Here is a 13,206-nt window from a genome sequence, read left to right on the forward strand (position 1 = left end):
CAGTGAAGGGGTTTCCCCGAAGGTCAAAGACATGCATCCTCACGTGCAGCTGTGTTGCAAATGATGACAAAATGTTCTTGATCTAACCTCTTAAATAACTCTCTATAATATGGAATAAAATTTCCTTTCGTCAAATTATCATTTAAATGAAACAGTTCTGATGATTTTCCTTTCACGTGTTCTTTCAATCTATGAATTTCTATTGAAAGTATTTTATAGTTTTTGGTTAATACTTAAAAATGGTTAAATGTTTTTAAACACAGCAGTTTTCATGCCTTTACCATTTAGGGAATCATAAATGTGACTTTTGATAATTAAAACTATTTAGTAATTAAAACTATTTTTCTAATATTGAATAGGTGGGATAGTGAGCACACATGAATCTTCAAATACAAAGAATAATTTTTACTGCATTCACTTCAGCAACAGAAGAATATACTATAACAACTCAAATTGATTTTATGGTTTCTTGTATTAAAAAATGTTCTTAGGAAAACAAAAAAGAAATAGTTTTAAAATAGAAATATACTGAACAACACTAAATTTGTTTAAGACAATTCTGAACTCTTCTATGGTTTACTGTCAGAAAATGAGCTGTAAGCTTCAGGGTAAACACAAGAGAAAAAGGAAAATATAAGTCCATATATCTGATGAATATCATTGCTGAAATATATTGAAATGCAGGATTTGTAACAAATATTTTTAATACAGTAACTCCACTAATATTCAAATTCTGAACTATAGAAATGAAATTAATCAGTAACATAGCTGAAACTTGGGGTTCATTTTTAGAAAGCTACAATGGAAGAATATTAATACAATACCAGAAGACTTGCACTTGGTTATGAGAGAAACTGGGGAAGGAAGGGTATTGGTTCCAACTGCACAGACTATGATCATTTTAAGAAAAGGTTGCAAATGGAATCTTAAATGGACCTTCAGTGTACTCTTGTCAATCAACTGCTGGTTCTTTATATTTACAAGCTTCATATACAAAACAGACTAGGTCAGCTTAGAAAGAGGTATACACAGAACCAATGAAAGCAACAGCTGGTAGGGTTTTTTATTGGTTTTTTTTTTTTTCTTTCAAAGGTTGGCCATGACAAGTCTCCACAACAGCATTACATTTCAACTGGTTGAACCTGATTGAGAAAACACACATTTCCTTGTCAGTGCTGTGATGTTCATTTTGGAGTAATGGTAAAAACTGAAGAATGATTCCTAGCACCTTTAAAGTAAAAAGAAAAAGTACTCTATGTAAAGAGGCACTAAGTCCTCATTTCCAAATTAATTTCAATGAAAGATATGCTGCTCTCAAAGCAAAATGTATATTTCACTCTAAATATTAGAGTTAGATGACAAAAGTCTAAAGGGCCTTCATATCTTCATGGCATTAACACATTTTATGCTCATAAATACACTCAGAAATTGACCATTCTAAAACCTAAAAAAAGAAAAAAAGCCAAAAAATTGTTGTACAAAGCACAATCACCACATTTACACATGATTAAGCACAGGGAAGAAAAAACACACAAATAAAGATTGACTTCCGTTATAAGATCAGTACCTTTTCCTGGACAAAGCTGGTGTACCCCAAGGAGAGGGGAGAGAAGACTCACTTGTCAGGCAAGGAGGGATCTGTTCTGCACGACTACAGACAACAAAACAGACAGGGTGGTTTAGAGAGGTTAGAAGAGAACACCAGGTTGGCAGCTGGTTAGTTTCACAAGAAATACCAGTAAAAGTTTAATAAGGAACACCCTTCATACTCAGCAGGAACCAGAAACAAGACTATAACACATGCACTGAGGGAAACAGAAAAGCATGCTTAAGGCAGATGCTTATCCATTAATGCTAACACTTAACATATTTGTTAAACAAAGTGCCCTAAGCTCCGCTTTTGACAAAGCAAACTAAAACTGAGGTATACTAACTAGGGTAAGTAGAAAAGGGGAAAGAGGTTGAATCTATGTACACATATTTCAATTTCAAACAGCTTATTCCTTGAATACTACACCATACTATGTTTCTTTTAACAAAACATATGCATTTTTAAAATGTTAAAAATTGGAAAAGGTTTCTTACATTACTTATGTTTTCTTGTCTGAACAATAAATGCTAAGAAATATTGTCAAGAAGCAAGAAACATCTCAGTAGATATTTCAAAGTAGATACTTCACAGTAAAAGATATAAAACCTATTAAAAGCTCCATCCGCATAAAGTTACTTGCTTCACTTATGGGGGCAATATAGAAAACAGTTCAGTTACTTTATGAAATAAAACTATGTCAACTGCTAAAAGTGATAATGCATGGGGCAAATCAGCACCATGACCATTCTTACATTATTGTCAAGCTGAGACCACTTTAAGCACTGAAAATAATTAATTTAGGTAAATAGTTTAGGTAAATTTAGGTAAAGTGGTACTCCAATGATCCACCTCGGAACCCTGGAATTCCCTCATCATAGATATTTATCATCACAATATACTGTAATTGTTTATTTATGTGCCTGTATTTAAGCTAAAGGATGGCCATGTGTAAAGTAGTCTTGCGTTTGAACCCTCAAAATAACATGGCAGGGAGCAAGTGTTTGTTAAGTACTTTTTAATCAATGAATAAGTAAAGAAATCTGACAGACTCTTGTCTATCATCGTCTCTTATGGAGCTATATTCTTTTAAAAGGATAATGAAATATTGAGAGTGATTCTGAATGTTGAGAATATATTATCTGTCTGGAAATACATATCATCATAACCACATTCTCCTACTGATAACTAATATCTTTAAGTCCAGATATACCTAAATGTTGAAAACAGAGGAGAAAGAGAACAGTAAATACCAGCATTAAAGTAAACTTTATAGAAACTTACATTAAGTGCATCAAGAGCTAACTGACCCTAGATTTACAAATAATACCCAAATATTCATGTTTGAAACCTTAACACCAGAGCAACAGTAATATTTCCAAGTAAGTGATAAACAAGCAAATAAAAGATTCATTTTCATTTTCTTCCAAGTTAACTTATAATTCAAGCCTTAATGTTGAAGTCACACAGAGCATCCCCTTTAATTCAGAGCAGAGCAAAGCCATACCTGTCAAAAGAATCTGTAGCTACTTTGTAGAGATAAATAAAGAGTTTACTGCAATGCCGTAAAGTGGGTGACACTGTGTCCATCGAGATTACATCTTCCTCCAAAAGTCTTTGAAATGGCTGTGTGTTTGAGGGGAAGACATTCATGGGGCTTATTTTTCTTAGGTCTGAGAAGCAGCCAAGAAATCGAACAGCATCTGCCAACTTCTCATACTGAATCTCTGTTTTGAAGAAATGAGAGTTGGCTGGCTCATAGCGCATTGCTGCAGTCAATGTGCAAAACACAGTGTGGAGAAGTTCAAACACTTGATTCTGGTTCACTTTCTCCCAGCCATTCTTCGGTGGTGAGCTCAAAGACCGTTCCATAGCAACAAGCAAGGATGTAATGTACACAAATCCTCCAACTTTCCTAAAAACTGTTCTTGAACGATGGCTTTCTCGAAGGACTGATAGGAGGGCCTACAGAGGATGAATAAAACAAACAAAGCCCCTTATAATTCAAATTAAAGCAAAATACATGAATGTCAAAAGGGAGCACCATTTCTATGAATATACAATAGTAATGTTTTTGTCATTTCCCATTAACCAGCTCTATGAAGCATGTCAAATATTCTAATTAAAAAATGCCATTTTACACAAAAATAGACACATTGATCAATGAAACAGAATAGAGAACCTAGAAACAAACCCACACATATATGGTCAATTAATCTACGACAAAGGAGGCAAGAATATACAATGGGGAAAATAAGCAGTCTCATCAACAAATGATGCCAGGAAAACTGGACAGCAACATGCAAAAGAATGAAACTGTACCACTTTCTTACACTGTACCCAAAAATAAACTCAAAATGGATTAAAGACCTACTTGAGAAATCTGGGACCATAAACTAAAACAAAAAAACATAAAAACAAAAAACAAAAACCAAAACCAAAAAAAACCCACAGGCAGTAATTTCTTTGACATCAGTTGTATAAACATTTTTCTAGATATGTCTGCTCAGGCAAGGGAAACAAAAAGTAAAAATTAAACTATGGGTGCTACATCAAAATTAAAAGCTTTTGCACAGCAAAGGAAACCATCAATAAAACAAAAAGACAACCTACTGAATGGGAGAAGATATTTGCAAAGGATTATCTGATAAAGGATTAATATCCAAAATATATAAAGAACTTATACAACTCAACACCAAACAAATAAAATAACCAATTTAAAAACATGCAGAAGACATAAACAGACATTTTTCCAAAGAAGACATACAGATGGCAAATGGACATATGAAAAGATGCTCAGTATCACTAATCATCAGAGGAGGGGCCAAGACGGCAGAAGACCACGGAAGTTTTTTTTGTACCTCTCATTGCTGAAATGCAGCCAGATCAATGCTAAACCATCTTGCACACCTAGAAAGCTGATCTGAGGATCTAAACAATCTGCATAACCTGAACCACAGAATTCAGCAGGTACACAGCATGGAGAGGTGAACTAGGGGAGAGAGAAGCGGTAGAGGGTAGGGAGCTGTTTCTGCTTGCAGAGAGAGGACGGAGACGAGGGAGTGTACGGGAAACACCCCCTCCCCATAAGCAGCTGGAGAGAAAGTGGAAAAGTGGGAACAGCCGCAGGGACTGAACAAAAAAAGGGAGAAAGGAGAGGGTTTACTTTCCATCAGGACTCTATAAATAGGGGAAGCACAGACACTGAGGCTCCACAACTGGATACCTGGCGGTGCTCTGGTGGGAAGGGCGAATCCCCAAGAGCAGAGAGCGAGATCCGAGGGGTCTACTGGCCACAGGGGGAGTGGCAGTTCCCCTGTGGGAAGGACATTTGGTAGAGGCTGTGTGACCACCTCACAGGCAAAGTTCCCAGTAGACCCCAGAGAACAACCACATTAGCTGGTGTTGGAACAAGCACGTTAAGGGGGAAGCCTGGTGCTAGATGTGTGTTGTGATTTTCCATAATCCCTGAAACACTGCTGCTGTAAGATCCCACAGACTTATTCTGGGGCAGGTTGGCAACCAGCCGTACAGCTGCCATCTCATGAACGTTCCTGGGGACGGCTGGCACCCAGCCATTGCTCAGTGAGACCCTCCCCAGAAGATCTGAGCAGATCAAAGTTGAAGTTCCTCAGAAGGGAGGGGCCAACATGGCAGAGAAGTAGAGGGATTGAAGGTTCCCTCGTCTCTCAAATAGAGCTGACTTGAGGCCAAGAGTATGGGAGGAAAAGAGGCAGAGTTGATTCCAGGGACCCACCAGGACAACCTGACAGGTCATAGGCGGGGCACTTCAGGGAACCAAGAGTGTGCCCAGAGTGCAGGTGGGACCGCCTACACCAAACCATGCTCCTCTGTGCCTGGTAACTGCATATCTCTTGGAGCAGGATTGATGCTGATGAAGCAGCCAGCCCTTGCTCCAGACCCGCGCTGTTGCATTGCCTGGTTTTATTCTTTGACAATTCTTATTATATAGATAGAGTCTTCCTTCCTTTTCTCCTCATCTCTTCCCTCCTCTAGTCTGATTACTCTGGTTGTTGGTCTGTTTAAGCAGACATATTTAATCCATTCTCTTGATACATGTTCTACACCTCCTTCCTTATTTTCCTTTCTCTCTCTCTCTGGATTAAGCCATATAGTTTCTCAGTCTGAGCAACATTATCTTCTCTTCTTCTTCCCTGCCTCCTTCTTTATTTTCCTTATTCTCTGCATTAAGCTCTATAGTTTCTTTCATCTATTTTATTTTATTTTTCCTGCTCCCTTCTTTGTTTTCATTTCTCTCTCTCTGGATTAAGGCTATACTTTCTCTGCCTGGTCAATTTTTATTTTTATTTTTCCCAGTTCCAGTCATTTCTCTCTTTGTATGTGCTCTTCCATCAGCACTGCCTCCACCCTGTTGTTTACTTGTAGCTGGTATTTCTGGTTTTTTCCTTTTGAGCTTCTGTGTTTGTTTTTGTGTTTGCATGTTTTTGTTTTCTGCTTGTTTTCTGTTTGTCTGTTTGCTTTCCTTTCCAGGGCTACTTCAATGAACAAATCAAAGCACACTTGGTGGAGGGTCCAAAACATCACTAGGAGTAGGGAGATAAAGTAACCAAAGTCACAAAACAGAGAACAAGTAACACTCTTCAAAAAAATATCTCCTGAAGGGTGAGGCCCTGGAAAGTGTACAAACCCCCTTTACTATAGCAGCACTTGCAGGAAGAGGGCACATAACAAGCTTTTCAAACACATAAGGGACAGAAAACTAGCCACAATGATGAAATAGAAGAATTCTCTGCAAAAGAAATTCCAGGAAGAAATGAGAGCTAAAGACTTGCTAAAAACAGATATAAACAATATAAATGAACAAGAATTTAGAATAACAGTCATAAGACTAATTGCTGGGCTTGGAAAAAGCATAGAAGAAAGCAGAGAATCTATTGCTGCAGATTCTCTGAAAGGAACTGAAAAACAGTCATGAAGAATTAAAAAAATGCTGTAAATGAGGTGCAAAATAAACTGGAAGTGGTGACAGCAAGAATTGTAGAGGCTAAGGGGAGAATAGGTGAATTAGAAGATAAAATTATGGAAAAGATGAAGCTGAACAAAAAGAAAAAATTTCTGGATCATGAGGGGAGAATTAGAGAACTAAGTGATTCAATGAAACAGACCAGTATCTGTATCACAGGAGTTCCAGAAGAAGTAGAGAAAGGGACTAAACGGGTACTTGAACAAATCACAGCTGAGAATGTCCCCAATTGGGGGAAGGAAACAGACACTGAAATCCAGGAGGCACAGAGAACTCCCTTCAGACACAACCTAAATCGATCTTATGCACAGCATATCAGAATGAAACTGGCAATGCAAAGATAAAGAGAGAATTCTGAAAGCAGCTAGGGATAAACAGGCCTTAACATACATGGGACGTGGGTAGACACATAAGGGTCATAGCAGACCTATCTACTGAAACTTGGCAGGTGATAAAGGAGTGGCAGGAAATTTTCAATGTGATGAACAGGAAAAATATACAGCCAAGAATCGTTTATTCAGCAAATGTGTCTTTCAAAATAGAAGAAGAGATAAAGATTTTCCCGAACAAACAAAAACTAAAGGAATTCATCACCAATAAACCAGCCCTAAAAGAAACTCTAAGGGGGACTCTGTGAGTGAAATGTTGCAAGGACCACAAAGGACCAGAGACATCACTACAAGCATGAAAACTACAGATAACATAAGGACTCTAAACCCATATCTTTTAATAACACTGAATGTAAATGCACTAAATGCTCCAATCAAAAAACATATGGTATTAGAATGGATTTAAAAAAAAAAAAAGAACCATCTATTTGCTGTCTACAAGAGACTCATTTTAGGTATGAAAACACCTTCAGATTTAAAGTGAGGGGATGGAGAACCATCATGTTACTGGAAGTCAAAAGAAAGCTGGAGTAGCAATACTTATACCAGACAAACTAGATTTTAAACTAAAGGCTGAAACAAGAGATGAAGAAGGGCATTATACAATAACTACAGGGTCTGTCCATCAAGAAGAGCTAACACTTATGAAAGCACCCAAATATATAAAACAATTAAGAACAAACATAAGCAATCTTATTGGTAAGAATGTGGTAACCGCAGGGGGCTTTAATACTCCACTTACAGCAATGGACAGATCATCTAGACAGAAATTCAATAAAGAAACAACGGCCCTGAATAATACACTGAACCAGATGGACTTGACAAATATATTTAGAACTTTCCATCCTAAAGCAACAGAATATACATTCTTCTTGAGTGCACATGGAACATTCTCCAAGACAGATCACATACTAGGTCACAAAAGAGCCCTCAATAAATATAAAAGAACTGAGATCATACCATGCACACTTCCAGATCACAATGCTATGAAACTTGAAATCAGTCACAGGAAAAAGTTTGGAAAACCTTTATCTTATTAAAGAACAAATGGGTAAACCAGGCAGTTAGAGACAAAATTAAAAAATATATGGAAACAAATGAAAATGAAAACACAATAATCCAAACCCTTTAGGATGCAGCAAAGGCAGTCCTAAGAGGAAAACATTGCAAACCAGGCCTATCTCAAGAAACAAGAAAAATTCCAAATACAAAATCTTACAATATACCTAAAGGAACTAGAAGCAGAACAACACAGAAACCCCAAAGTAAGCAGAAGAAGGGAAATAAAGATCAGAGCAGAGATAAACAATATAGAATCCAAAAAAAAAGAAAAACCAAAAAAAAAAAACCCAGTAGAACACATCAATGAAACAAACAGTTGGTTTTTTTGAAAAAATAAACAAAACTGATAAAACCCCAGCCAGACTTCTCTAAAAGAAAAAAGAGAGAACCTAAATAGATAAAACCACAAATGAAAATGGGTTTATCACAACCAATCCCTCAGAAATACAAGCAATTATCAGAGAACACTATGAAAAATTATATGCCAACAAACTGGATAACCTAAAAGAAATGGACAATTTCCTAGACACCCACACTACCAAAATTCAAATGGGAAGAAAGAGGTATTTGAACAGACCCATAACTAGTGAAGAAATTGAATCAGTTATCAAAAATCTCCCAACAAATATGAGTTGTGGACCAGATGACTTCCCTGGAGGACTCTACCAGACATTTAGAGCAGAGTTAATACCTATCCTTCTCAGGCTATTCAAAATAATAGAAACAGAAGAAAACTTCTGGACTCATTCTATGAAGCCAGCATTATCTTGATTCCCAAACTAGACAGAGACCCCACTAAAAAGGAGAATTACAGGCCAATGTCCCCTATGAACATGAATGCATGGATGCAAAAATTCTCAACAAAATACTAGCAAATCGAATTCAACAGCATATGAAAAGAATTATTCACCATGATGAAGTGGGATTCATTCCTGGACTGCAGGGCTGGTTCAATATTTGCAAATCAATCAATGTGATATATCACATTAATGAAAGAAAGGAAAAGAACCATATGATCCTGTCAATAGATGCAGAAAAAGGATTTGACAAAATACAGCATCCTTTCTTAATAAAAACCCTCAGAAAGTTGGGCTAGAAGGAACATATGTAAATATCCTAAAAGCTGTATACAACAAGGCCACAGCTAACATTATCCTCAATGGGAAAAAACTGAAAGCTTTCCCCCTGAGATCAGGAACATGACATGGATGACCACTCTCATCACTGTTGTTTAACATAGTGCTGGAAATCCTAACATCAACAATCAGATAACTTAGTGAAATAAAGGCATCAAACTTGGCAAAGAATAAGTCAAACTTTCGCTTTTTGCAGATGATATGATTACATGGAAAACCTGACAGACTCAATCAAAAGTCTGCTAGAACTAATACATGAATTCGGAAAAGTCTCAGGGTACAAAATCAATGTGCAGAAATTGGTTGCATTTTTATACACCAATAATGAAGCAACAGAAAGAGAATTAAAGAAACTTATTCCATTTACAATTGCACCAAGAACCAAAAATTACCTAGGAATAAACCTAACCACAGATGTTAAAAATCTGTATGCTGAAAATTATAGAAAACTTATGAAGGAAATTGGAGACAACACAAAGAAATGGAAAAACATTCCAAGCTCATGGATCGGAAGAATAAATATTGTTAAAATGTCAATAATTCCTAAAGCAATCTACACATTCCATGCAATCTCAATCAAAATCGCACTGGCATTCTTCTCAAAGCTAGAACAAACAATCCGAAAATTTGTATGGACCCACAAAAGACCCTGAATAGCCAAAGTGTGAAGAAAACCAAAGAAGGAGCCATCACAATCCTAGGTTTTAGCCTCTACTACAAAGCTGTAATCATCAAGACAGTATGGTACTGACACAAAAATAGACACACTGACCAATGTAATAGAAAAGAGAACCCAGAACTGGACCCACAAAAGTATGGCCAACTAATCTTTGACAAAGCAGGAAAGAGCATTCAATGGGAAAAAGACAGTCTCTTTAGCAAACGGTGCTGGGAGAACTGGAGAGCAACATTCAGAAGAATGAAACTAGACCACGTTCTTACACCATATACAAAAATGCAAAAATGGATGAAAGACCTAAATGTAAGACAGGAAACCATCAAAACCCTAGAGGAGAAAGCAGGAAACAACCTATTTGACCTTGGCCACAGTAATTTCTTGCTTGACACATCTACAAAGGCAAGGAACTGAAAGCAAAAATGAACTATTGGGACCTCATCAAGATTAAAAGCTTCTGTACTGCAGAGGAAACAATCAACAAAACTATAAAGCAAGCAATAGAATGGGAAAAGATATTTGCAAATGACACATAGGATAAAGGGCTAGTATTCAAAATCTAGAAAGAACTCACCAAACTCCACACCTGAAAAACAAATAATCCAGTAAAGAAATGGGCAGAAGACATGAATGGACATTTTTCCAAAGAAGACATCCAGATGACCAACAGGCACATGAAAAGATGCTCAATGTCATTCATCATCAGGAAAATACAAACCAAAGCCACACTGAGATATCACCTCACACGGGTCACCGTGGCTAAAGTGAACAACTCAGGAAACTACAGAAGCTGGTGAGAATGTGAAGAGATGGAAACTCTCTGTCACTGTTGGTGGGAATATAAACTGGTGCAGCCACTCTGGAAAACAGTGTGGAGGTTCCTCAAAAAATTAAAAATAAAACTATACTATGACCCAGCAATTGCACTATTAGGAATTTACCCAAGGGATACAGGAGTGCTGATGCATAGGAGCACATGTACCTCAATATTTATAGCAGTGCTTTCAACAATAGCCAAATTATGAAAAGAGCCTAAATGTCCATCAACTAATGAATGGATGAAGAATATATGGTTTATATATTCAAAGGAATACTACTTGGCAATGAGAAAGAATGAAATCATACCATTTGCAGCAACATGTGTAGAACTGGAAGGTATTATGCTGAGTGAAATAAGTCAGTCAGAGAAGGACAGATATCATATGTTTTTACTCATACATGGATCTTGAGAAACTTAACAGAAGACTATGGGGGAAGGAAAGGGGAAAAAAAAACAGTTACAAACAGAGAGGGAGGGAGGCAAACCACAAGAGACTCTTAAATACAGTGAACAAACAGAGTAGAGGGGGCGGGTGGAGGGGTAGGGGGGAAGGAAAATGGGTGTTGAGCACTGAGGAGAGCACTCGCTGGGATGAGCACTAAGTGGTGTATGTAAACCAATTTGACAATAAATTATATTTAAAAAATCACTAATCAGGGCAACGCAAATCAAAACAATAATGAAGTATTATCTCACACCTGTCAGAATGGCTAAAAAAAAACACAAGAAATAACAGCTGTTACTGAGGATGTAGAGAAAAGGGAACCCTCGTGTTCTGTTGGTGGGAATACAAACTGGTACAGCACTGTGGAAAATAGCATGGAGGTTGCTCAAAAAATTAAAAATAGAAATACCATACGATCCAGTAATTCCACTAGTACGTATTTACAAAAAGAAAATAAAAACACTAATTTAAAAAGATATATATACCCATATGTTTACTGTAGCATTATTTACAATAGCCAAGATATGGAAGCAACCCAAGTGTCCATCAATAGTTGAATGGATAAATAAGATGTGGTGTGTATATATATAATAGAATATTAGTCATAAAAAAGAAGATCTTTCCATTTGCAAAAACATGAATGGATCTAAAGGGTATAATGCTAAGTGAAATAAGTTAGAGAAAGACAAATACCAGAATTCATACATGGAATTTAAGAAACAGAGCAAACAAACAAGAAAAAAAGAGGCAACAAAAAGGGACTCTTAAATAGAATAAACTGGTAGTTGCCAGAGGGGAGGTGAGGGGGCATGAGTGAAACAAGTAAAAGGAATTAAGACTACACTTATTATGATAAGCAATGAGCAATGTATAGAATTGTTGAATCATTATATTGTACACCTGAATCTAATATAACACTGTATATTAATTATACTTCAATTAAAAGATGTTGTATTAAAGGCAGAAGATAATTTTGGGAAGCACTGTCACATATTTCTTTTGATAGAATAATGTTATATCCAAATCCTGATGGAAAAGTTTTCCTATGACTTTGATGGATAATGACATCAGTAAATTCAGTGAATTTTTACAAAGTAATTGTATTCAATAGATAAAATACATATTCTAGTTTAATTTTACTCATTCACGAACATTTATGACTGTGTATGTATATAAGCTGATTTATTCTAGAAAGGATCAGAAATCAGGGCAGCCAAGACCTGAAGTATTTCACTTCAGATAAAGTGATCATATCCTGATACTTTGGAAAGAGGAGTCACTTAAAAGGTCTTCTTCAACAGACTCTTGCAAAGTGAGTTAGAGTCTGACAGTTGAAAGCATGCTCTTGCCCAGAATAGCTTTAAGTACTGTGAAATAAAACCTGAAGGTCAAACAAGTAAAACAATCTTTTAGAACAATTATTCTCTGAACTATCATACTTTTAGCTTAGTTTATTATTGAAAATAACACATTATAAAATTACCTAACATTTTTTGGGCCCTTAATATATAGTAAGCACTTCTTTCAGTTGTGTTATTATCTTAAACCTCTCCGTAATGCTGTGTGCTAAGCACTACTCTTACTATCCAGTTAAAATGTCGTTCAACATGGTTAAGTAATTTGCCAAAAATTGCACAGCTTACACAATGGCAATGAAGAGATATAAATCGAGGCACAATGATGTCCCTACTTGTGCACTTAACCATGCCACTACTGCCCCAACCAGCAATCTAAAATCTGTGCTGACACATGGGCTCTTTTCACTCCATTTCAGCTGCTGGAACACCATGGATATCTACCAACACCTAAGATGCAGTTTACAACCTTCCCAATCATTAGATTTGAAAAGGTCATTTTATTAAAATGTCTCCCATTTCTAATGGTATCTGAAGAAAAGAAATGGTAAATATTAATATATGTAATTATCCTTTTGGAATATACCGCTTCAGAAATTATTATATATAACCATACCTTAATTATTTTAAAAGATAACATGCAATCCATGTATATAAATAAAATTCTAAAGTATAATGTATTCCTTCCATTATTCTGTCAATAAATTTCCATTATAACAGGATTTGACAG

The 13,206-nt window shown here is 36.4% G+C and overlaps 1 protein-coding gene across 4 annotated transcripts in view; it reads right to left on the reverse strand.

Moving 5' to 3' along the window:
- Nucleotides 1–13,206, reverse strand: part of WDFY3 (WD repeat and FYVE domain containing 3) — a 240,653-nt gene that overhangs the window by 115,644 nt on the left and 111,803 nt on the right. For 3 of the 4 annotated variants that reach the window (XM_039217078.1, XM_039217079.1, XM_039217077.1), the window contains exons 12-13: nt 3,096–3,553; nt 1,568–1,651 (exon numbers count right to left, since the gene is read on the reverse strand). In XM_039217078.1, coding sequence (XP_039073009.1) covers nt 1,568–1,651; nt 3,096–3,553 — 542 coding nt within the window. The remainder of the gene's footprint in view (nt 1–1,567; nt 1,652–3,095; nt 3,554–13,206) is intronic. The other variant, XM_039217080.1, reaches the window with a different exon arrangement.

The sequence above is a fragment of the Hyaena hyaena genome, unplaced genomic scaffold (genome assembly GCF_003009895.1).
Source record: "Hyaena hyaena isolate Hyena2069 unplaced genomic scaffold, ASM300989v1 scaffold_664, whole genome shotgun sequence".
Classification (NCBI taxonomy): domain Eukaryota; kingdom Metazoa; phylum Chordata; class Mammalia; order Carnivora; family Hyaenidae; genus Hyaena; species Hyaena hyaena.